The 23,412-nt window shown below is 41.8% G+C and overlaps 1 protein-coding gene across 6 annotated transcripts in view; it reads left to right on the top strand.

Moving 5' to 3' along the window:
- Nucleotides 1–3,041: 3,041 nt before the first annotated feature.
- Nucleotides 3,042–23,412, top strand: part of RGS17 (regulator of G protein signaling 17) — a 78,528-nt gene continuing 58,157 nt past the window's right edge. For 3 of the 6 annotated variants that reach the window (XM_065588845.1, XM_065588842.1, XM_065588841.1), the window contains exon 1: nucleotides 21,804–21,935. In XM_065588845.1, the coding sequence (XP_065444917.1) occupies nucleotides 21,814–21,935 (122 nt within the window). In that variant the 5' untranslated portion in view covers nucleotides 21,804–21,813. Of the gene's footprint in view, nucleotides 3,172–21,803; nucleotides 21,936–23,412 lie in introns of those variants that run through there. The other 3 variants (XM_065588846.1, XM_008177591.4, XM_005301419.5) reach the window with 2 other exon arrangements.

Below are 23,412 nucleotides of genomic sequence, written 5' to 3'. Positions count from 1 at the left end.
TGCCAGAAATCCCACAAAGTCCACTAGAGAAACCACAATTGCTACTGATTTTACAAGATAGGTGCTCACATACTCTGGTTATGGGAAGCAGTATAAAACTGACAGGAAAAAATACCCCTAATCCTTGCAACCAGTGTCAGGATGTAAATAGGCCACTGGCAACTTCTTGAGATGCCAGCTACCAATGTTTAGCAAGAAGTTTACAGTAAGTATATACTGGTAGTTCTGTAATTACCACCGCTCTTTTTGAATCCTTTGGCTAGTAGATGGTATTATTCCAATGGTTAATTACTCTCACTGTTAAAAATTTACATCTTAGTTCCAGTCTGAATTTGTTTAGCTTCAACTTCCTGCCATTGGATCATGTTATACCCATTATTAAGTATTTGTTTCCCATGTAAGTACTTCTAGATTGTAATCAAGTCATCCCTTAGCCTTCTGTTTGTTAAACTAAATAGATTGAGCTCATTGAGGCTATCACTATAAGGTATGTTTTCTAATCTGTTAATTACTCTTGTGACTGTTTCTGAACCCTCTCCAATTTATCAACATGTATCTTGATATGCTTAACTTCAATGTTAGGCATATGCTTAAGAGTTTCTCCTAAACAGGATGCTTTCCTAAAATGAAGCCTTAAAATTGTGTTGATCATTCAAAAATATAGGAAGATCTAAAAACAAAAAGCTTTATTTAAAAGGAGTTACAGTTGAACATTGCTGGAATCCAGCAAACACCCCCAAAACAATATTACTTTCTTTATGAAAATTATACAGCTTCACAAACTCTCACATTAAGAATCCTGAATATGAACAAATATGGAATGCTGACAGTTCCCACTGTCCCATCATCCTTTGCCACTCACTAGTACTATCAATCCTATTGACTCCCAAAACATAATGAAACTTACATTTCCCTCCTAAAATATGCAATATATATATAGAGAGAGACATATATAAAGGTCAAAACAACAAATAAGTAGGTCACTATAAAATCCCCATTCTCTATTCAAGGGACTTCATGGTGGAGGAGAAAGAATCCACAATTGACAAAAGTCTGTTGGTACTTGTATTCCGAAGAATATACTCAGCTAAAGTTCCCTAAACATGGGATTAGTGAGAAATGAGTAGATGTTGTCATAGGAAAATACATATTCTAATAAACCTCCTCTTCACTCTCCCATCACCTGCACTTATTTTGAGTAGTAAAGCTGTTATCTTCTCCTTCCTGAGTTGCCCATATGGATCCACACTCTTAAAAATAAGCAAATCCCAATGCACAAACTCATCCTCTTCCCAGAAGCAGTGACTCTTGTTCCACCCCCTCAGTCATGGATCTTAAGGTATAAAAAGGGTGTGGCTTCACCTGCCCCTTCCTTCCTTCCTTCTGACCATTGCAGTTGGATTTGGAGCACACGCAGTACCTGTGACACTTCACTTGTCAGTTTTTCTGCTCCTTTGGGTACTTTGTTTGTTTTAATGTAGGCCAAAATTGTCAAACTTAAATATATAAAGTTAGGTGCCTGCATCCTTGTTTAGGCATCTAAATGGCCTGATTTTAGAGGTGCTGAGCATTGACTCTGGTTGACTTCAGCCCTCATCATTAGGAGCTTAAAGTGCCTCTTCCCAGAATTCAGGGACAGGGGCATATGATTACTATAGCTGTAGATTTAATCTGTAATTTGGCTATAGTCAGGTTTTTTTATTTTAAAAGAAAATAAAGTGTTTGATGCTTATGCTGTTGTGAGGCTAGTCCTCCTGGGCTGCTTACCTTCCCTTTATTTCAATTGTGTTAAGATCGGTCCAGTATTTGTAGTGCTGTTCCACCACAATACTTTGGGATCTAGGTTATCTGGTGGACTCAGAAAAGCTGCATAGACATTAAAACTGGGGGAAAGGGTGGGGGGAAGTGAGAGATATGCAACCAAAAATTAGCAGGATACAGCTGCCAAATTAAAGGTATTACACCTTCCTTTAAAGGTATTACACCTTCCTTCCTTATACCATGATGTGTTGGGGGGCAGCTTGTTTTGGTTGGCTAGTAGAAAGAACAATTATTTTCAATTTTAACGTTAGGATTTCTGGATTTGTGACAAGATTCAGTAGGATCTAGATGTCAGATCTGAGCTATAGCGGGGCTATTGCACTGGAACACATCAGGGGTGGGATTTTGTAAGGTGCAGCAAAAGTGACTAAATGTATCCTCTGTTTAGGCAGTGGAATTTGGAAGTTTGGCAAAAAAGTTGGCAGGATCCAGATTTTTGTATCACTGTTCCATGAGGTGAATCATGGTGTTGGTTTTGTTGTTGCACTTGGAACACCCCCACCACTGGTGGTCCACTGAGGCATTAGAACTTGGGTGGCATGGAATTCAAAAGTTATGCAAGTGTTTTTTTGTGTGTCACTTGCATTGGGCTGCATCAGGGTCTGGGTGGTCTTTTCTGTGTGTGCAGTAGGAGCAGCTCGACCTTTTGTCTCTTTGGCTAGTCCAGTTTGGAGGTTAAGGTACAAAAACAAGAAGGGTCCGGGTAGAGCAAGCTGTTATCTTTCCCCTCTGTATTTATCCATGAGACACAAGGTGGCTGAGGTAATATTTTTTATGGTGGCGCCTGTCCGAAGCTGCCCCTGCTCTCCATACAAAGCACAGCTGGAATGAGTGAGGTGGCCAGCGCCCCACTGGCACACAGCCCCAACTCACTCCTCCCCAGAGCCAGGTGATTTAAAAACCCATCGCCAGAGATCGAGTCTCCCTCTCCAAAGCAGCCATGTTTGGCTGGAGACTCATTCCCAGAGCCCTAGGGGACCAATAGCACCGGTTCTCCCCTTCCCGTGCATCCTCTCTGGACCACTCCCTCCTCGGGGCTCTTCGCCTGGCCCCTTGCTCTCCGCCAGCCTGCTCCGGGCAAGCTCCCCGGGGAGGAAGCGGAGGCAGGGGACTGGGAGTGAGTCACGCCGGGGAGAAGCGGGGAAACTCCAGCTGCTCAGCTGGGTCCAGCGCGAGTGGCAGGGCGCATGTGCGCTCGCTCCCTGCCTCCCTTCTCCCTCCCTCTCTCTCCCTGCCGGCTGGGTGCTGAAGTTGGGCGGATGGCAGCAAACCAGCTCCGCTAGGGACCAGCTGCACGAGCCCTTCCCCGGGATCGCTCAGTGCCAAGCACACGCAGCCAGGCGGGGGTGGGTAAGCCAGACCGCTTTGGTTTTTTTAAAAAAATTATTATTATTATTTTGAACCTGAACCTTGTTAAATGGCACCAACATGTCTGCTTTATCCTGGTGCCTGGAATAGAGAGACCGAGGGGTGGGGAGAGGAGGGGGGTGGAGAGGGAGTACAACTGCCAATGCACTCACACGGGGGACGTGAGTGTGTGTAGCGGGGGGGGGGGGGGGCGGCAGCCGCGGTGGCCCGGGGGCTGAGCTGCAAGGTGGGGTCCGAGCGAGTGTCGCTCCTCTCCAGTGATGCACAAAGGGGTGGGGAAAGGGAGCGCGGGGCTTGGCGGTGGCTTCGCTGGACTCCCCAGATATTGGCTCCTGGGCTGTGGCTCTGTGGAGCGATGCTGCTGCTGTGCATCAGCTGCATCAAGGAATCCTGATCAATCCAGGCGGGGGAGGGGGGTTCCTACCATAGTGGGGGAAGGGAGGGGGGATATCGGGAAATGTCCGTTTGCAGATGTGAAAGGGTGGGGGGGGGGTCGTACCTTTCCTCTTGACCTTCTCCTCTGGCTCCCTTGAGGCAGGTTCTCTGCTGGGCAGGAGAGTGGGAGCAATACACCCTTGCATTTTGGACTGATTTGAAACAATCGGAGACCGTGGCCTTTTAGAAACCACACACACCGTTTGTCTAGGTGCCTTGGAAATGGAAGTGATTCCCTGTAAGACCTGAACAGAGGCATGTAACACGGTGCAGAGTGCTGGCCGGAGGAAGGGGGGGCTTAATACAAGGACGAGGCCCCCACTAAGTCTATAGGAGCTGCTTCGGTGCAGGGCAAACTGAGAGGTGGCTCACAGGCACTATCCTTGCCGTTCATTATTCTGATGAGTTATGGATTTTCTTTACACTCTCTCCATAGCCTTTCATGTCACCCATCCATCCTCCCCCCTCATTATTCTGCGGCATCAGCAGGGAGCTGGGGCTTGGCCGGATTCTTCTCCGTGTGTGTGTGTGTGTGTGTGTGTAAATGTCGGAGGCTGGAGGAAGGACAGAGCCTATGGGGGAAAGCAGGCGATTACAGATGGTTTAGAATGAGGCTCGGAAAGCAGGAGGCTGGTTAGTGGCTGCTAGCGCTAGCAATAGCGGATCCTTCCTGGCCGGCACCAAGTTACGAACAGCGCAGCGCGCTCAGCAAAGAGGCGCTCACAAGCCAACGCTTTGGCAAAGGAGATCAAGCCCACCGCCCTTAGCCACTGGCGAGGACTTTCTCTGACACAGGACAGACACTGTACAGATGCCCAGCTTCCTAAGGAAGAGAGAGTGCAGGAAGACCCTGTCAGGAATGGTTCCTTTCCATTCGAGGTTGTTTTTGAGGGATTTGATTTTAAATCCGGGATTAAAAAACATGAGTTCTTACCTTTATCACCAATGAGCTCGCTAGAATATGAAGAAAACTAACAAGCTCTAGCTTATCTAGTTTATTTCCAGAGCGCTCATCACCATACTATCTGAGCACTCCATTATAATGAGGTTAGAACTGGCATAACTATGTGTTAGGGTTTCCAGTATTGAGAGGGGATCCTTATTTTACGCATGGCCACGGATTTGGGCTAACCTGTCATCAACTTTGCAGCTGGGATGCATATAATTATATTTACCAATACATACATACATAAACCTTGCTTTTTGTTTAGTTTATCAAGTGTTGGGCAAAATGGATGAAATCTCAAATGCAATAATAGATTGCATTATTTTTTTTAAAAGCTGGAAAATATAAGTAGGCAGATTTATTAGTTGATAGGTTTTATAGATAAATAATAAATAACTCTGCAAAATGAATGCATATGTGCTGTCTATTTTTACAAGTTTTTAAAAGGAAGTTAATTCCCATTCACATCAATGGAAGCTAGTGTCATCAGCCACATTATAAGATACATAATTAGTGTCATCATGAAAAATTGGCACCTATTTAAGCAAATGAATGGGAATAATCCATTGTTTGAGGTTTGTAAGAAACATTGTTACCTAAGATATTATTATTGCTAATAATTATTTATTTGAATTTCATCAGCACCCAAATGTGCAAGGCACCATCTCTCTCTCTCTCTCTCTCGCTCTCTGTGTCTGTGTGTATAACAGGAAGACACAGTCCCAGCCCTGAGAAGTAAGATGCTTCTGAGCAGCAGAAATGGAAAAAGTGTACTTAAAATATACATTAAGTGATTGTTGTGTTTATAAAAGATGCTGGGTTGACAGCACTAGAGCCTAGCAGTGTCCTGTCCTTATGGATGCAAAGGCAATTCAGTCTCCCACTCTGCCAATCTTTGGTCTTGCTGCTGAGACTACAAATAAGAATTGCAGTGATGAGGGCTTGATTTTGTATGTGTGAGAAAGAGAGATGGACACACAGAAATTGCTTGAAATCATCAACTCAGTTCATAAAGTCTACTGAGCAGTCATTCGATGGTAATAACTTTCCTTCACTAATGATTAGACCAAATTTAGACCTGACATCCTGGTAAAAAATCCCTATCCTATTCCTGTTATCTGAGCCATCTGGTTCCAGGGAGCCTTGGGACGGGGGCAGTGCATTGTTCTCAAACTATTGTTTTTGGTTTAGTTTGGTTTGGTTTTTCTTAAAAACTAATCTAAATGTGACATACAAGCTATATAGGACCACGGCTTTGTTGCTGATTGCCTTAAGGTTCATTGTGTGTAATGTGCATTGTTTGAAAAGTATGATAGAACTCTCTTACCAAAAGCAAGATAACAGTGAAGGCCCTGTGACTGAATTGCTTCTACCAGAGAGTAGGACTTGAGTGAGGATCATGCATAAAGAGCATTAGAGTTGATCATGCTTGTTTAGGAAAATGGTTGCCAATCTTGCCATAGGATCACAAGTAGGGGTGCTTCAATTTATCTCTCAGGAACTGTAGAGGAACAGGGACATCATGACCTACTGCTACAATATTGGAAAAGCGCTGTCAGGCTGCCAGTAGCAGGGTCCACATGACACTGGAACATGACTGTCGGCAGAAACAACATGGATGAGGCGTAAGGTAGTATAGCAGAAATTCATCTGAATGGAGGTCCCTCCATAACAAATAAAACATTGATGCAGGATGCTGGAATACTCCTCTCCCAAGAGCTGAAAAGGAGATTAAAGCAAACTGCACTCTAAGACATAGGAGAAAAGATACCAGCTGATCTGAAAGTAAAGCCAGCTAGACACAAGTATGGCCTACCACTTCAGCAATAGCATCTATATGTAAACTTTTCTTCGAGGTAAATATGGTGGCTTGAAAAAAATTCAGTGCTTCCTCTACAATCATCTAACATTAGCCTCTCCCCACTTCTATAACAAGCAAATAGGGCCTTGTCATTTATCTACTTTGCAGAGATCTTTGAATGTGAAAAATGTGGAAATACTTGTAAGTGTTATAAAAGTGTACCCAATGAAACAATATTAGTTATTATGGAGGTGTAGTTAAGAAACCATAGTTAAGGTAGAGGTCTTTTTAATAATTAAAGCAAGGACTCAACTTCTTTTTCATATGAACAATACAACATATCCTCCCCGTATTTACAGTGTTTACTCTTTGCGTGCAGAATGAATTTTCTGAGAATTTACAAATAATTCTGTTAATTAGGTTGAGTTAAAATTAATTAAAAACTAGGTCCTTTAAGAAATTTCACATCTCATGTCAATCTTTTCTTTCTGCTGAATTATCTTAATAATGAAATAACATAGGCACTTTCCATATTGTTAAAATTAATTGAAAGCTTATTCATAAGCTTTATTTGAGGAAATTAAATTGCAATTAAGATAACAATTAGATGCAACTGTTAATAACTTATGAATATATAGGCTGCAAACAGGTGCAGGTCAACAGCTCAGGTAACTCTTAAGGGAGGGTCGTTGTGACTCTAGAGGTAACTCAACCAATCATCGCCCTTCCTCTGCAGTAAATTTGCATGGAGCAATTCTATTGGTTGTAATTAGTCATCAGTATGCGGGAGACTGGATGCATGTGTCAGGAGTTCTCACTGGTAGCTTACTTGGTTCAGCTGTCACTGTTCTTTAAAGATGTAATGTCTGTATGCTAGATTGGGCATCATAACTTGAACAGCTTCCTATGGTACTGCAATCTCAGCTCCTCTGTACACAGAGGCAGCACTGATGGGGTGGTAAATGGGGCAGGAGTCCAGGGTAAACTGTTAAACTGCACCAACATTGAGTCTCAGGACATGGGTTCTTTCTGAGCATTCTCTTTGGGTTTCCTGTTTAGTTTTCATATATGAAATTTTTAATAATTTCTTAAAAATAAGAAACTGCCCATACAAAAAAAGTCAATGTTAAGATGGAGTTAAAGTTGAGAGTATGTATCAGAAGCGAACAGGTAAAAAACATTATGGGCCTTTTGTAATCTTCCCCAAACCAAGCATTACAAATCCAGGAACTACATAATTAAGGTTACACTTAAAAGAAATCTAAACATGTTAAGTTAAGAAATGCACAGTTATGGTACCTAGACAACCTTAACTCTGCCCTCTTGTGATAACAGGAAGGGGAAAACATATGAAAAACTCTAATATGTCTAAAAATCAGTTTAATCTAATCTGAGACCACAAACACTACAATAGCTTAATCATAATTGTATGGTTATTGCATGACACCACTACAAGGCAGAGTTAAGTTTGTTTGTGCATTTCTCACCTTACTAGGTCTGGATTTCTTTTAAGTATAACCTTGATTATGCAGTTCCTGGGTTTGTAATGCTTGTCTTTTGGATGATGACAACATCCCCGTAATGTTTTTTTTATCCTTAAGTTACTAAGACATACTCTTAACTGTAACTCTATGGAAATGTAATTTTTTTTTTGTCTGGGAATTAGTAGTAGTAGTAGGCAGTCACTAAGAGGGGAATCAGGAGAGAAATGTCTTAATGCTGCCTGGTGTATTATAACTATTCTATATTGGACAGTCCAGGGGCCTCTAATGCCCATACACCTGGGCATTTTTTCTCAATTCCTGTAAAATGTTGAAAAATGAAGGCGAAACTTTCACTGGGCCTGATTCTTTGCTGTGCTGTTTTTGGTGATCGCAGCAGGGTAGGGGGACAATATCTCAGCCTTAGTCCTGGCACAGATGAGACCAGCCTGGGGGCCATTCTAACTTGTGCCGCTGGAACTGGTCCCCAAAGGATTATCCAAACTGGGGTTAGCAGGAGCACTGTGTGCTCTGGCCACTCCTCGTCAATAATACACCTCTTCCCACCCTGGACTTGCCCCCTATGCTAGGGGACAGCTGTGGGGAGGGAAGAACAAGAGTCAACTATACCAGCTCTGTGCCCACTGAGCCTCCGTCATGCCAGCGGTATGTCCAGCTGGGGATTTATGTGCAGTCCCCACTTCTTTGGTGTCACCTGGTCAGAGCAAAAAAGTGTGGAGCAGACCAGAAAAACTGGCCCACTCTGTTTAAAGAAAAATTGTTGATCCGTTATGAAACCGTTGATACTGCTATGAAACTTACTGAATATTCCCCCTCCCTTTGGATCGTTATTTGATATGATTCTGTGCAGGCCTTCACTTTCATTTGGCTTTAGGAAAATAGAATATGGTTGTATCTCTGACAGAGAAATATTTGTCATTTTGTGTAAGACTCATTTTTAATTTTTTTTTAAAAGGAAACATGATAAAACGGGCAAAGTCAGTGCCACACTTTATAAATAGGTCTAGCCTAGGCTATAGCAAAAGCTCTGTTTATCACTGAATAGTGTCAGTAAAATAACATTAAGGAGTCTGAGACAAAGCAGCTAAACTACAGAAATTATGGATGAAGGCTGCACGATATCCTTAACTCAGTGCCGTCATGCCTAGGTATTGCAGCTCAGAGGGCTCTTATCAGGGAATCTCAAAGCACAGGATGTTTTGACATATAACCTGTTCTGGCATTCTGTGACAGGGTGCTGGACAAAGACAGCTGTACCAGCACTCTGATCACTGAATCAGCAATTAAATTGCCCTGGAGTAAATCTGGGGGGCCAAACTGTGCCTAACAGATAGATTGGGATAGGCTGCGGAGAGCCCCAAAAGCTAATTAGCTCAGAAAGTAGAAAAGACATAGGAAGGAAGTGGTATGGGGAAAGAGAGAGAGAGACAGGCAAGCTTTTGAGAGGCAGCGCCAGGAGAGAGCTCTCAGGGGGAATCCTAGGATCATAGGATTAGAAAAGACTGCAAGGATCATCTAGTTTAACATCTCTGCCTCGATGCAGGATTTGTTGTGTCTAAGCCATCCAAGACAGATGGCTATCCAGCCTCCTTTTGAGAACCTCCAGTGAAGGAGCTTCCACCACCTCCTGAGGTGTCTTTTCCTTTTCCTTTTCCTATTGTTCTTACAGTTAGGAAGTTTTTCCTGAAGACCTGTTTCCCCCACTCCTGGGCTGAATGAGCTAAGGATTGCATGCTTATAAATACAGAGCTGCACATGTTTGTAAAGGTGGTGGGGAGAGCACTGTAAATACATTGCACAAGGCGTTTGCCCAGAAGAAGGTCTCCGAGCAGTTTGTGTCTAGAAAAGAGACAGGAGTGGGCTGATGCTTTGTCACGCATTCCTAGGCACACAGCAGGCTTGAAGCAAGAAGGCTTACCAAGAAGTCCCTGTATTTCTTGCTTTGTTTCCGACCAATAAAAACATTAGAGTACTTCCATGAGGGAAAAGGTATAATGAATGACAAATTGCATGGTCATTGCCTAGTGTTTATATTACTCTGTTGACATCACTTTCTGAAATTATGAACTCCTCATCCAGTGCAAAATTCACATTATTGCAAAATCATTACAGGCTAGATCTGCCGTCTTTACTCACACTGGGCCAGATATTCAGCTACTGTAAATGGTTGTCGAACCAATGTTCTATGCCAACTATCTCAACTGGGGATCTAGCCCATCGCATAATATCTTACTCCATTAGTAGCCCCATTAAATTGAACATAAGTAAGGTGGTAAATGTAATCCTAGTTACTCAGTCCCTACTACGTAGTTCGTTTTGTAAGTCTGCTGTTTTAATTTATTCAGAAATGGCAAAACACTAATAATAATCAGCAACTTGCAAAGGTTATAATTGTGGGGGAACAGACATATAAGATATTTTTTGCCACTCAGTCACACAATGGTTTAAAAATGGGTACAAAAATATTTGTGCACATAGATTCATACCAATAGGATTTAATGTGTCTGTAATATAGCAGCCTGAACACCTGGTAATAATACTTCATATTTATGTAGTGTGTTAAATGTGTTCAGAACATTTTACAAATCTAACTAATCTTCCTAATATAAGAAAGTGGGGCTAAGAAATTCTGTCAGATCTTTAACCGTAGAAGTAAGCAGCATACAAGAACAGAGCAGAGGATAATGACTATCAAACATTATATTGGATTATTTTACACTTAAGGCCAAATCCTGGAAATTTCCACCAAGCCAAATAAATGTTTTTTATGGAGGGTAACCCTCCACACACTGGCTAGAGCAGCAGTGCAGCCATTTCACAAATGTGGATGCTGTAGTAGTGGCAACTGTGCTCAATAACTTCATGCAGGAGTGGGAGTTGGGTTGGTCAGTGGATTCATGTATTTGAAAACTCATTGGCCATGTCCATATCACTCCCTTGCTTCAAGCCCTGTCTGCATAGCTGTAGAGAGAACTATTGAGAAGTTCATATGCCATGATGAGGAGCACAGGGTAGATCTGCTCTGTTGCAACATGGGTCCCTCTACTCAGACATACCCCACATAGAGCAAGTCCTCTACTCAGCCTCTCCCCAGCTTACCCTCTGTGCAGTGGAAACACAGCAGTTCTTCTTCCTTTAGATCATCTGCATGCCCTTTAAAAGTGGGAAGTATTTGTCCCTTTTTGTCCTTATGTATTTTAGGTCTTAATATTCTTGACTTCCAAATGACAACAAATTTGATTTCTCTGCTGATTATGACAGATGTTTATAATGCTAATCCCTTTTTGTAGTCACAACAATTTTTAAGAAATGGTTATGGTTTTATGTTCTGTCTTCAGAGTCCTTCATATAATACAGCAGAGAGAATTGTTTAAGCATATTCAGCAGGACAGCATTATAGTTTAGGATCAGGGAGTGACATATTATATGTGTATGATGCAATGTGAAAATCAAGCTAGTATACTTTGTGCCCTTACTTCCACTGGTGTTTTTCTGGTTCAGGCATTTCATTCCACAACAAAACACAGTGACCTGTTTTCAGTCTGATTAACAAACAAAAGGAATCCTAATGATATTGTATGAGATATATTCGATCTAAAACTTAGTAGTATTTCATGAGGGCTTGAGAAAAACTACCGAGAACCCAAGAAGACAAAAAAATGGAGACCAAAACAGCAATAGGAAAATATCAGTGACAGAACAAAAGGAAAAAATATTTATCCCCAGAGGAAAGGAGCTTTCTTCTAGAGAGTGCAGTAATCTTGAACATGTAGACAATTTAGTAAATACTGAGAACAATTACAAAATAAATAATCTGATGGCCATTAGTAGTAGTAGTAATCGTAGTATTTATTATTTATTATCTTTATAGGTATTGGTTTGGGGTTTCAGAATTAACAGAATGTATTAGTATAATAATATTAGAAGACTGCCCATAAGTATCACCTTTTCATCAAAGAATCTCAAAGCACTTTTCAAACATTACTGTGTCCCAGAGTGCTGTGAGGAGTAATTAAACAGCTTTGTGTTTATTTGAGAGATGGGTAAAATCAGACCCAGAACAGTTATGTGATTCTCCAGGATCACAGAGCAAAGCCATGGCAGAGTGAGGAATAGAATCCTGGGGTGAAATCCTGGCCTCAGTGAAGTCAATAACAAAGCTCTCATTGATTTAGCTGGAGACGGGATTTCACCTCAAGAGTCTTGACTCCCAGTCTCACTAGGCAGCACTCCCTGTGTAGAAATACCACCAAACACTCCCTGTATCAAAACACTGTAGATAGCTGAAGATACCTAAAAGGTCCAGTTAAAAACAAAGCAAGAGGATTTCCAGCGAAGTAAACATGGTTGGTCTCTCCATTCACCCCATTGTTTCAATCATTTTGAAAATAACTAGAACAAAACACCAACCATTTTCATTCAATATTTACTCTTTTTTACATCTGATCATGTAACCTGAATATCAACTTGAAAAAATGAATATCAATTTGCAATTGAAAAATTGTGTTAAAATCAAAATCCATAGTGAGTAGGTGACCTACAAAATTTGGAGGCCCAGGATCCCTTATAACAACGTCTCTCTAAATTTTGTAACCTAGGGATTAAGCTATAAATACTGGAAATTTTCCAGTAGATAACCTACTACTTGCTGTGTTTGTGTCAGAATATTCAGCTCCTCTTTGATCAGTTCTTTAACACAATCTGCCTTTTTTGTGATTCATTAAAACTTAGCCTTAGTCTAGGCAATGCCAAGACAATTAAAGTTAGTTAAATAAGATCTGTTCTAGCTTCAGCAAATTTATGTATAAAATAATATGCTGCAAATTTTGTTTGTTTCCTCGTTGTTAGCTTTTGTGATAGAACGTCCCATAATATTGCAGTCTCTATATGTAGATGGCACAGCTAGAAATGTGTACAATTGATTACAATAGACAGTAACTGATTGAGCTATGGCTAAGTTCTAGCAATGAATATATAAACCAACTCTGCTGTAAGAAGGCTAGATTTATTTTATCTGGATGTGTGACCCACTGAAGACACAACTGTAGCTTGTGTGTAATTATTTTAAAAACTGCACCCATAAGGCTAGCTGGTGTTTTGAAAGTCCATAAGGGGCCTGATCCAACTCCCATTAAAGTCTACAGGAATCTTTCCATTGACATCAGTGGAGCTGGACTAGACCCACAATGAAAAACAGTCTCCCTAGACACAGTATAAGTCACCAATTATGTTATACATTCAGCTTTATCATTACAAAAGTATATCTGATCTCCCGGTAGGCAGCAGCCATACTGCTGAAAAGTAACATCATTTGTAACAACAAATGCATGGGAGCCCAGATATTACTTAATGCAAACTGTTTTTCTTCCTCTGATAGGGTCCAATGCTGTAAGGTGCTGAGCACCAGCAACTCCCAGCACAGTTAGTCAAGCTGAGGGTGCACAGCACTTTTCTGGCCAGGGGACGTAACGTGGGTCTAACAAGGAGAAGGCAGAACTTTTATGGTTTTCATTTAACCAAGACACATAATGTTTAAACAGCTAAAGTTTGTTTTTTTCTGTGTTAAACCCACAGGCAAGCAGGTTAGTGACTGTTTTAGAGTGTGCTACAGTGTGCACGTTAGGGTATGTCTACACAGGAATAAAAGACCTGTAGCATGGACACAGATTGAAGCTTGAGGGGTTCGGACTGTGGAGCAAAAAATCTGAGTAGACTTTTGGGCTGGGACTGGCGCCCAAGCTCTGGGACCCTGTGACAGTGGAGGGCCCCAGAGCTCGGGCTCCAGCCCCAGCCCAAACATCTACACAGCAATTTTTTGCAGTTCCAGAGTCCAAGCCCCTCAAGCCTTAGTCAGCTGACCCAGGCCAGCTTTGGGATTTTTATCCCTGTGTAGAGGTAGCCATAGAATGTGTTAGGACTAAGTCCTGCAAGGTACTGAGTGTATCCAGTGAGGTGCTGAATGACTTAGCTCCTATTGAATTCAGCCTCACAAGGCTGACAGCATCTCAGTGGATTAGGTCACTTCTTATGTACATGCCCACCTCCAATGGGTGGCCTAGAAAGGCACTTTAGATAACATTTGACCCAGTTATGCTTCTGAGATCCACAGATGGAATGAAACCTCTGTGTGCAGCCCTCCCCTTCTTACACAGACAGTTGGCTCAGACCCCTCGACAGCAGCATCCTTTCTCCATACCTAACCATGAAAAAGGCCCTCAGTGGATCTGAGTTCCTCAGGGGATTGTGGGGGGAGGGGTTGAGGAAGGGATGTGACGCAAGAGGGAGGCTATATCATTCCGCCACCTGGGCCCAGTGGTACTCACAATGAAAGTTTAATAGGCTGTGTTACATTTCCACAGGTCTCTCCCCACCCCCTTTTACACAGTGGGGATCCACTTTTAAGACGCTTTCTAGGAGCACCTGTCATCTGAGGAAATCTCAATGGCTAGAACTGTGCTGCCATGGGATGGGAGGATAGGACACAGAACTATCATAGGGGCACATGCTTCCTGCTGATCCCCCAGGGTCAGAGAATCATAGAAGATTAGGGTTGGAAGAGACCTCAGGAGATCAACTAGTCCATCCCCCTGCTCAAAGCAGGACCAACCCCAACTAAATCATCCCAGCCAGGGCTTTGGGGATCCCAGATGATCCATGAGGTTTGTAGTTGAGCCTGTTGTATCTACCTGCAAAGAAGCTATTAGGGGGAAAAGTCTCTACAAGGAACATTTTGAAGAGATTTTTCTCCATGTTATCTGCCTCCCACAGATTTTTCCACAGGAGGAATAATTGGGCCCTTTCTGTTTACTTAAAGCTAGGCTGTGGAACCCTTTCTCAAATTGTTGTGCATTTACTCACATGAATAGTGACACTGAATTCAATGAGACTACTCAGGTAAGAGAGTGCACACCAATGTGAGTGAGGACTGCAGTCTAGCCCTAAATTAGAGCCATATTCTGCCACTCTGACTTGGAGTAGTAACTTATTCTGTGACTAATCCAATTGACGACTATTTATGTGAATGTCACTACTTAACATGAGTAAAGGTGGCAGTATCTGGCACATAATCAATGTAATCACTAATTACACCATATAAAATACAAAGAAACACAACAATATGACACTTACCATTGCCTGGTAGAAAAGAAATAAATGACAGCATATTCGGTTTTGTATATGGTTTCCCCGTTGTACAACAATAAAGTTCCAAATAAACAAAAAGAGAAATAAAAAAGAAATGGAAGTATAAACAAACTGGGAGGACATTTAGATATAACACAGCCAGACAGGATTCTGATCAATCTATAAAATGTACTTATGCTAGCAAATTACTGTTGCTTCATGAAAGTTGGATAGATCAAATTTCTTAAACAACCATCAGAGTTGGATATTGCAAAGCTAATAAAGAGAGCAACAAATATAAGTTAACAGCTAAAAATCTGTTGTGATGGAATTCTGGATAAGGTCACCCCAAGAATCCAAAGTTTCTTCTTGATGGCAAGTGGATTTATTACAGTCTAAAGATTCTTTCCCTTGTCATCCCAAAAACAATAGTTCATGCTTTCCAAGATGACACACTTAAGGCAAACATTAATGATGCTTCAACATCAATATGAAAAATTTATTTTTCAATAGATCTAGTTTTCTTCATAAGCTACTCAGAAGAGACTTTTGTCTCTCCTGTGCTCAGCACCAGAGTATCTATGTGAGAACCTTATAACACTAGATAAATCAGATAAGTAGACATAACCTAGCTAGAAATCAGGGCCATATGCTCTTTGCCAACAGGATCATGATCCCAGCAATAATAATTGTGTGAGACAACTGCATTGGCTTCACCTACATCAACTGACATGGGACAGACAAGGTGTCACTCTCTTTGATCTGAGGCTATTCAAATACCCTTCTTAGTAAAAAATGAAATCAATCGATGGTGGACAAATTCAGGCTGCTTGGATGAATCACCAAATCATTCACCTGCGAGCGAGGTCTTCTTTAGAGCTGGGCAGCAAACAATTTTTCCATCCCACAAGAGTTGTTGAGATTTAAAAAATCATGCTGAAAAGTCAAACTTTCTTAATTTTTCTTGAACTGATAATCAAAAATAAAATAGTATCAGGTCAATTGAAACATTTAATTTTGATAATTTCAAAACATTTTGTTTCAATTTCAACTAAAACAAAGTTGTTTTGAATCAAAAACAAAACGTTTTTGTTTTGAAAATGTCAAAATGGACATTTCAACAATTTTTTAAAAATTGAACTGCGAGATGAGTCAAAACTGACCCTTTCCCACAATCAGTTTAGATTGTGACAAATAAGCATTTTCTGATTGAAAAAAAGCATTGTGTCACAAAATTCCCAACAAACTGTATCCTTGTTCTCACTTTGATGAAATAGGTTCCAGCGGATATTATATCTGAGGGAGCTGTTTTTCTCCTCTTCCATAGAGGTCTTTGAAAAGATCTGTCAGTGGGAGTCAGATCCTTGAGGTCCTTTTCATTCATTTGGAGTGTCATTCCACACTATACATCTTCTACTCTTCACTCATTGGCCAGGACAGCCAGCAGTCAATGTAGCTGTTGACTGTCAAGTCTTTTTCAAGCCATCCATTCTATTTGGTTCCCTCTAGTCCTTTGTGGACTATTGAAAGCTAATGCACAGTCTTTCTGTGGGTTGGTGGATTCTATACATGACACATATTATTTCTTGTTGCATTGATTGTGACACATAAACACAAAAAGGCCTAATCCAGGCTTCTGTACCCTTGACAGATAACTAAATAATGAAAACTACACTTCAGCTATGACAAAAACAGCAGTGGCAAACCAACAATCTTTCTCCACACAAAAGAAGTCAGGCCACGGAACTGAAATTTCCCCATCAACATTCCAGCAAAGCCTTTCCTCTCCCAAAATAGCAATCCATACACAATGGCCAGACTCCACAAACTTTAATCCTCCCCAAATGCCTGATGAAATATGTGATCTTTGCTGCAACCCTAAAGGTTGACAGATATGGGTATTGTGAACCAAGAGGGTCACTGATTTCTAAAGTTTATAGGCCTCATGGAGAACGCCCTTCCCACAGGTCCCTCTCTTTATACCAAAGGAGCTCCAGTCACACTGTTGCTTTATGATTATCTGGGAGTCTAACAAGAACTCTAAATTGCAAACTCAGTTGACAAACAGAGGACACAAACCCTTAATCAAAGTGACCTTTCACATATCTTATGGTTGATTCCACTGTCCTACCAACATCAGCTCAGTCTTTTCTGGGATGACTCTCAACCAGGTTGTGGTCATCCATGCCCCAACCACAACTATACAATGAGACAAACTTAACCACACTCTGAGAAGGATGAAATGGGGAGACAAAGCTTAGCGCCATCAGCATATTGAAAACACTTCACCCTATGTCTCCTTGATATCCCTTCCAATGGCCAACATACAGGGAGGGTGACAAGATGGAACCTGCATGTGAGAGATCCCTTGGGACAGAAAAGCAGTTACCCTCTGGGGGTCTCTTGGAGAGACAAGAAGGAAGCGTCCACAAAGCAGCCCTGTCTACTCTTTGTCAGGTCTTCACGCAACTCAGCAACACTTCAGGATCAATAGTTTCAAACGTAGCTTATAGATCTAATAATGTCAGCAAGGACATCTGATCTTTATCAGTCCCTCTAAAGAGATCATCAGCCAGAGTCACCATAGCATGCTCAATGCCATAATCAGGTGTGAAGCCAGACCAACAAGGCGTCAAGATCTGAGGCAACTAGATAGGGTGAGACATGTCTCACCACAACTTTCTCCATAGTTTTGCCTGGAAGTGGAAGGTTAGAGATAGGCATGTAGTTGGCTAGATTGTCAGTGTCAAGAGAGAGTTTCTTAAGTGAAGGGCACATACTTCCTTAAGAGTGCTTGTCACACTCTGTTCTCCTTAAATGAAGCACTGAGAATCTCCACTGAAAAATGATCCCAAGCCTTCAACAGGGAGGAAGTATATGGCAAAAGCAAAAATTACAAAACAAACTTCTTCCAGCATTTCCAGAACCTCCATAAGCAGCACAAGCCTAAACTGAAGCAGAGGAGCTTCTGTCCCCTCAAGATCCTACGCTGCTGCCACAGTTGAAAACAGTTGAGCTGAGCCTGAAATTGACCAATGTTCTCTGCAAAATAACAAGAAATTTCCTGACAGCGGGAAATACTTGAATCAGCTCCCAGGAGAATGCAGCTTGAATTAAGCAGGCTATTCATTAAATGGAATAAATCTTTTATTCAAGATTTTGCAGATGCTTCCTTCTTTGTCTCCTGCATAGCCATACTATATGAGCTTAGAAAATGTTTATGTCACAATTGGTCACATTCAGACAGGGCCTTCTGCCTCTGTCTCTCCAGCAGTCTTCCTGCTTACATCCTGAGGCAAGAGTTGCTGAACTGGAGGAGTAGAGAGTCTGAATTATTTATAGAAACAACCTACAGGGAGATTGTACAGTGGACCCACCTCAGAACTGGTTTCCCCAGTTCTCCAGTTGAGCAAGCAATTCCACACTTAAGGGGCTGTGTGTAAAAGGGCATAGATTTAGGAGAGGTAGAAGGAAATGGAAGGAATATTAAGGCAAGTGGATGTGGCAGAGCGTGGGATGTGTGAAGGAAAAGAGTAGAGTCCAGAGTGGAAAGTTAGGCAGGATAATTTGAAGGGTCTAAAAAATGAGGGTAAGAAGTTTGGATGTGGCATAGGGAAGGAGCTCAAGGATGGGACTGAGATGATCAGAGCGGTGGCAGATAAAAATATTTTTCACAGAAAGAGGAGCCAAATTGTGAGAGGCGCCCATTGAGATTGTGAGCAGGAATGAAGGGAGGATCATGGAACTATAGATTGCAGTGCAGGAAAGAAGGGGAAGGGAGATTTTTTTTCTTTTTGAGTAAATGAGGAATGTATCAGTCTTTTTTCAGTTGAGTTTAAATTGATAGTGGGACATCAAGGATGAGATATTAGAAAGACTGTCACAGATGAGAGGCTGAACAGAGGAACAGAGATCACCAGAAGTGGAAAGATTCCAGAGTCATCAGCACAGAGAAACCAGGAGCAGAGTGTAGAGGGAGAAGACTGAGGCTAGAACACTGACTGCCAGCAACAGAGAGCTGCAGGGGGAAGACAGAGATTCTGAAGGAGCTAGCAGTCAGGTAGGAGAAGAACTAGGCAAATAGAGAGTCTAGAAAAGCCAGTGATGAGATGTTTCTATACTTATTGTTTTAACTGAAGTTTGTTTTCTACCAGCTCGTTATTTGTAGGAAGTGGGTGTGACCCTAACAGCATCCCCATGCAAGAAGGCAAGGGACTCACTGATGTCTGGTAGTAAGTTTCAGCTGGTCTGACCAATTCAGTGTATCCCAAGTCACTAATATCATAACCTGAATCTAGAACAGGAGTACTTGTGGCACCTTAGAGACTAACAAATTTATTAGAGCATAAGCTTTCGTGGACTACAGCCCACTTCTTCGGATGCATATAGACTGAATCTAGAAGACGTCAGGTAAGATATCAATAGAGAGCTAATAACATACTGATCATTGATATTATTGCCTGGTGTATGTACAGAGGACGGATTCAGAATTACAAATATATTGGAAATTATTTTATCAAAGTGTGTCTGCCAGCAGGGGTAAAGTTACCCTGTCCTAGACAAAGGAATGTGGTTTTACCACCTGGAAGGTATTTCCAGGGTTCATTAAGAGACAATGGGAATTTACCTAGAAGGTAAACAGGACCATCAAGCCAACAGGGGGGGGGGGAACGACAACTCAGTATCACAGCAGGGAGAGTAGATTGCGGGAAACAGATCAATTTGCATTTTAGCAAACACAAGAGGGGAAAGAAATTAGCATGGAACTTCCTTCATCAGGAGTCTTCATGTCACCTTCCTCACAGCTCAAATGAACTTTACTTTAGGGATTGAAAAGAATCCATTTTAAAGGTGCATGGACTATAAAGATAAGGGCAGAGAACCCCAAGTTATCTTTCACCCCAGAAGACAAAGGAAGTGAGCACTTTGGATTTTGGAGAGATACTGTCCAGAAGGGTGGTCAGCTATCTTGCTGGAAGGTAGATTGGTAAGGAAATTACCTTGACCAAAGGCTGTAGCTTGTTGTGTTAAGTCTTAGCTTCTAGAAAATGTTTTCACTTTTATTTGCTTGTAACAATTTCTAATTCTATATTTTATATCTCTGAATTGTCCAGGAGAGGGTTGGACATTGTAGAGCACATGGTTTGGGGAAAACTAGGGACTGGGGGATGTTGGGGACATCTTGCCAGGTGTAACCAGGCTGGTGGAGCCTGGCAGTGATGAAACAAGCCAGCTGCTAGAATCAGAATTGCTGAGTCAGACTGCTTAACACATGGATGCTCAGTATATGCTTCTATGCTGGAGGAAGGGTCCAGACAAAAGAGCTATATCAGCAGGGCATTTTAAGGCACTCAGAGTTATGGGGCAGGCAGTGACACAAACCCTCAGTGGTCTGTATTGCACCCCAGAATGTAACAGTGGGAGGCAACCATTCAGCATAAGGAAATCCTAGTTCATTTATATACCTAGTCATTAAAATGTTTTAAAGGTTTTCTTTAAAAAAAATTGTGTTCTGTGCTATGAAAAATAGCACTCACAGGGTACCATAGCCAAGAAATGTTTAATTTTCCTTTGCTAGCTGGTAAATAAGATTTCTGATATAGCCATTTAAAATAGATACCATACAAAAAACTCTGCTTAGTCTGGACACCACCATAGATAGCACAGTTGCATGTCCCTAAAAACAGAGGATCTGATTGTCCCCTCTATAGCTATACATCTGTAGAGCCTTCCTGAATGTAAAGGGGCTCCATTGCCTCAGTGGTTGGGTTTTCTATGGCTTTAGGGAGCCACACCTGGAGAGAAGGCAGTAGAGGTATGGTACGAGCAGGGGCACAGTGGCACTAGATGCTAAGTCTGCTAACGAGCTAATAGAGCCCTTCTGGTGATCCCCGAACGCACTCCCCGTCGACTCCGGAACTCCACCAGGGCGAGAGTTGGAAGCGGAGTCGACGGGGGAGCCACGGCCATCGATCCCGCGCCGTGAGGACACACGGTAAGTCGATCTAAGATACGTCGACTTCAGCTACACTATTCTCGTAGCTGAAGTTGCATATCTTAGATTGATCCCCTCCCCTTAGTGCAGACCAGCCCTATTCTGGGTCAAGAATGTACAAGTGACGCAGTCACATGCCACCAGATGACTTTGCTGCTATTAGAGTTGGTCCCAAAAAACCCAGCTCTCCAAAGGTAGTTAGGTTCCCAGGTATTTAAATTACTGGAGATTAGGTGCCTAAAAAACTTTGAGCATTTGGGCCAGACTCCAAAAGTAGCCTTGTGAAAAAAATGTAAAATTTCCAACATATTTTGAAGTTTATGAAACTTAAACCATTTTTCAAAAAATGTATGGAAAGCATTATCAAATATGTTACCAAAATAGTTATTGACTATTTTGGTTTACTGAAAACCAACTTTTTGGCAAACAACAAAAAATGAATCACCAGAATATTTTCAATTAAAAACTGAATTTTATAAGGCCTAAAATTTTGCATAATAATTTTTTTTTAAAAAGTCAGCCATACCAGCAATTTCTGTGACAAAAATCATTTTAGAAAAAAAAACATTTTTGATTTGGAAAAAAACAACAACAACTTTTCATTTGAAAAATTTCAACCTGCTCTAGTTTTCATGCACATATCCAGCACGGTGGCCTTCACTGGGGTATATTGGCTCTGCAGAAAAGTCAAGAAAGTAGTTAATTTTCTTGGGCTAGAAGAAAAACCACAGCTGCTGCCCAAACTTGGAGTCACAAGGTAGCTTAGGTGGGTCAGCTGTAGGGAATTACCAGTAATTATTTTCCACAGAACATTCAGAGAAGGATGGGGACCAGTGGGTCTCAGGTTGGAAGTTTGAATCTGATGAGGGGGGAGGAGGGGAAGAACTGGGAGGTTGGAGTGATGTCTTGGCTTTTTCTCTATTTTCTCCTTGGAAGTACGGCAAGGTGAGCTGCTCTGTGTATCTTTGCTTTTGGGGCTTCGGCTGGAACGTGTCACAATTTATAACTTTACTTTGGGAGCTATGGCTGGGAGTTTTTCTGGCTCTTAAAGGGGTAGGGTGATCTTTTCTTTGCTATTTTACAATGAATTTCACTGAACCAAAGTCTAACCTTTAGATAGGTGTGTAGAAATGTCTGCTACAGCCCTGGCTGGTTTTGTCCCAGCCCTCCTCCTTATACTTGCCATTACTGACCATATGGCACTAAATGCTATGTGATATCTGCAGCAGCCTCACCAGAGCAATAACTCTTCTCTAAGGCCTGGGCAGAGCTGGCTGAATAGCAAGTGTGGCTCAGAAATAATAGCACTGGATTCAATTTGATTCATGAGGCTGGGAGAATTTTGGCAACTGCATTTGAAAACTCCTTCTAGAAGCTTATTGGTGGTTCTCATGTTTAAATTTTCTCACTGAATTGGAGAGCGAAAACAAGATGCACCTTGGATTATCACACATAATAATCAGAGGGATAGGCGTGTTAGTCTGAATCTGTAAAAAACAACAGAGGGTCCTGTGGCACCTTTAAGACAGAGGGTCCTGTGGCCCGTGGCGCGGGCCGAGGGACATGCTGGCCGCTTCCAGCAGCTTCCATTGGCCTGGAGCAGTGAACCGCGGCCAATGGGAGCCGCGATCGGCCAAACCTGCGGACTCGGCAGGTAAACAAACCGGCCCGGCCCGCCAGGGGCTTTCCCTAAACGAGTGGCGTCCCAAGTTTGGGAAACACTGCTCTAAGGGATATGAAATTCCCTCATTCATATCAATGGGGGTATTTCTCAAAGCCTAGTTATTTTAAATGTAAACACTAATTCTTGTGCTGCTGATTCTCTAGAAAGGAATAGCCACCAAATGAGCTTATACACTGTTGGATTTAAGGGAGTGGAAGGGGAAAGAAGAGGAAATGGACACTGGAAGACAAAGATGCACCATGATCTATAGTAGGAAAGAGAAGGTGGAGTGAATCCAGAAAGGGAACAACAGTAAAACAAAGAAAGAGACTTAATGAGCTACAGCTCTTAAGTAAAACTTTAATTGCCAGTGCCACAGTTGGAGCACAGAACTCTTATTCCTTTATGTAAAAGGCATGATATGATGGTAGAGGTCTTTCACGCTGGCTAATGGGCTTTGGGTACATTTTTCAAGCTTGCTATGCAAATGACACAAATGCACAAAACCAGGAATAAACTAATCAAGTGGGGAAGGAATACTCCCTTCCCATTGTACGCAGTGTTTGGTGAAAAATAGCATGGAAAAGGAAATGGCGATAAATACATATCTATTTATTTAGTACTATGTTTTATGTGCTTGAAGCTATAAAAGCTAGAAATTCTCAGGGTAAGTGTTCTGTGTCCTTTTGAGTGGAGTAGCTTTCAGAAGACAAATTCCTACATTTTGCTATGTGAGTCAAGTGAATAAAATGCTTCTAA

Source organism: Chrysemys picta, chromosome 3 (genome assembly GCF_011386835.1).
Source record: "Chrysemys picta bellii isolate R12L10 chromosome 3, ASM1138683v2, whole genome shotgun sequence".
In the NCBI taxonomy this organism is placed as follows: domain Eukaryota; kingdom Metazoa; phylum Chordata; order Testudines; family Emydidae; genus Chrysemys; species Chrysemys picta.
This window is presented reverse-complemented; position numbering and strand designations above follow the sequence as displayed.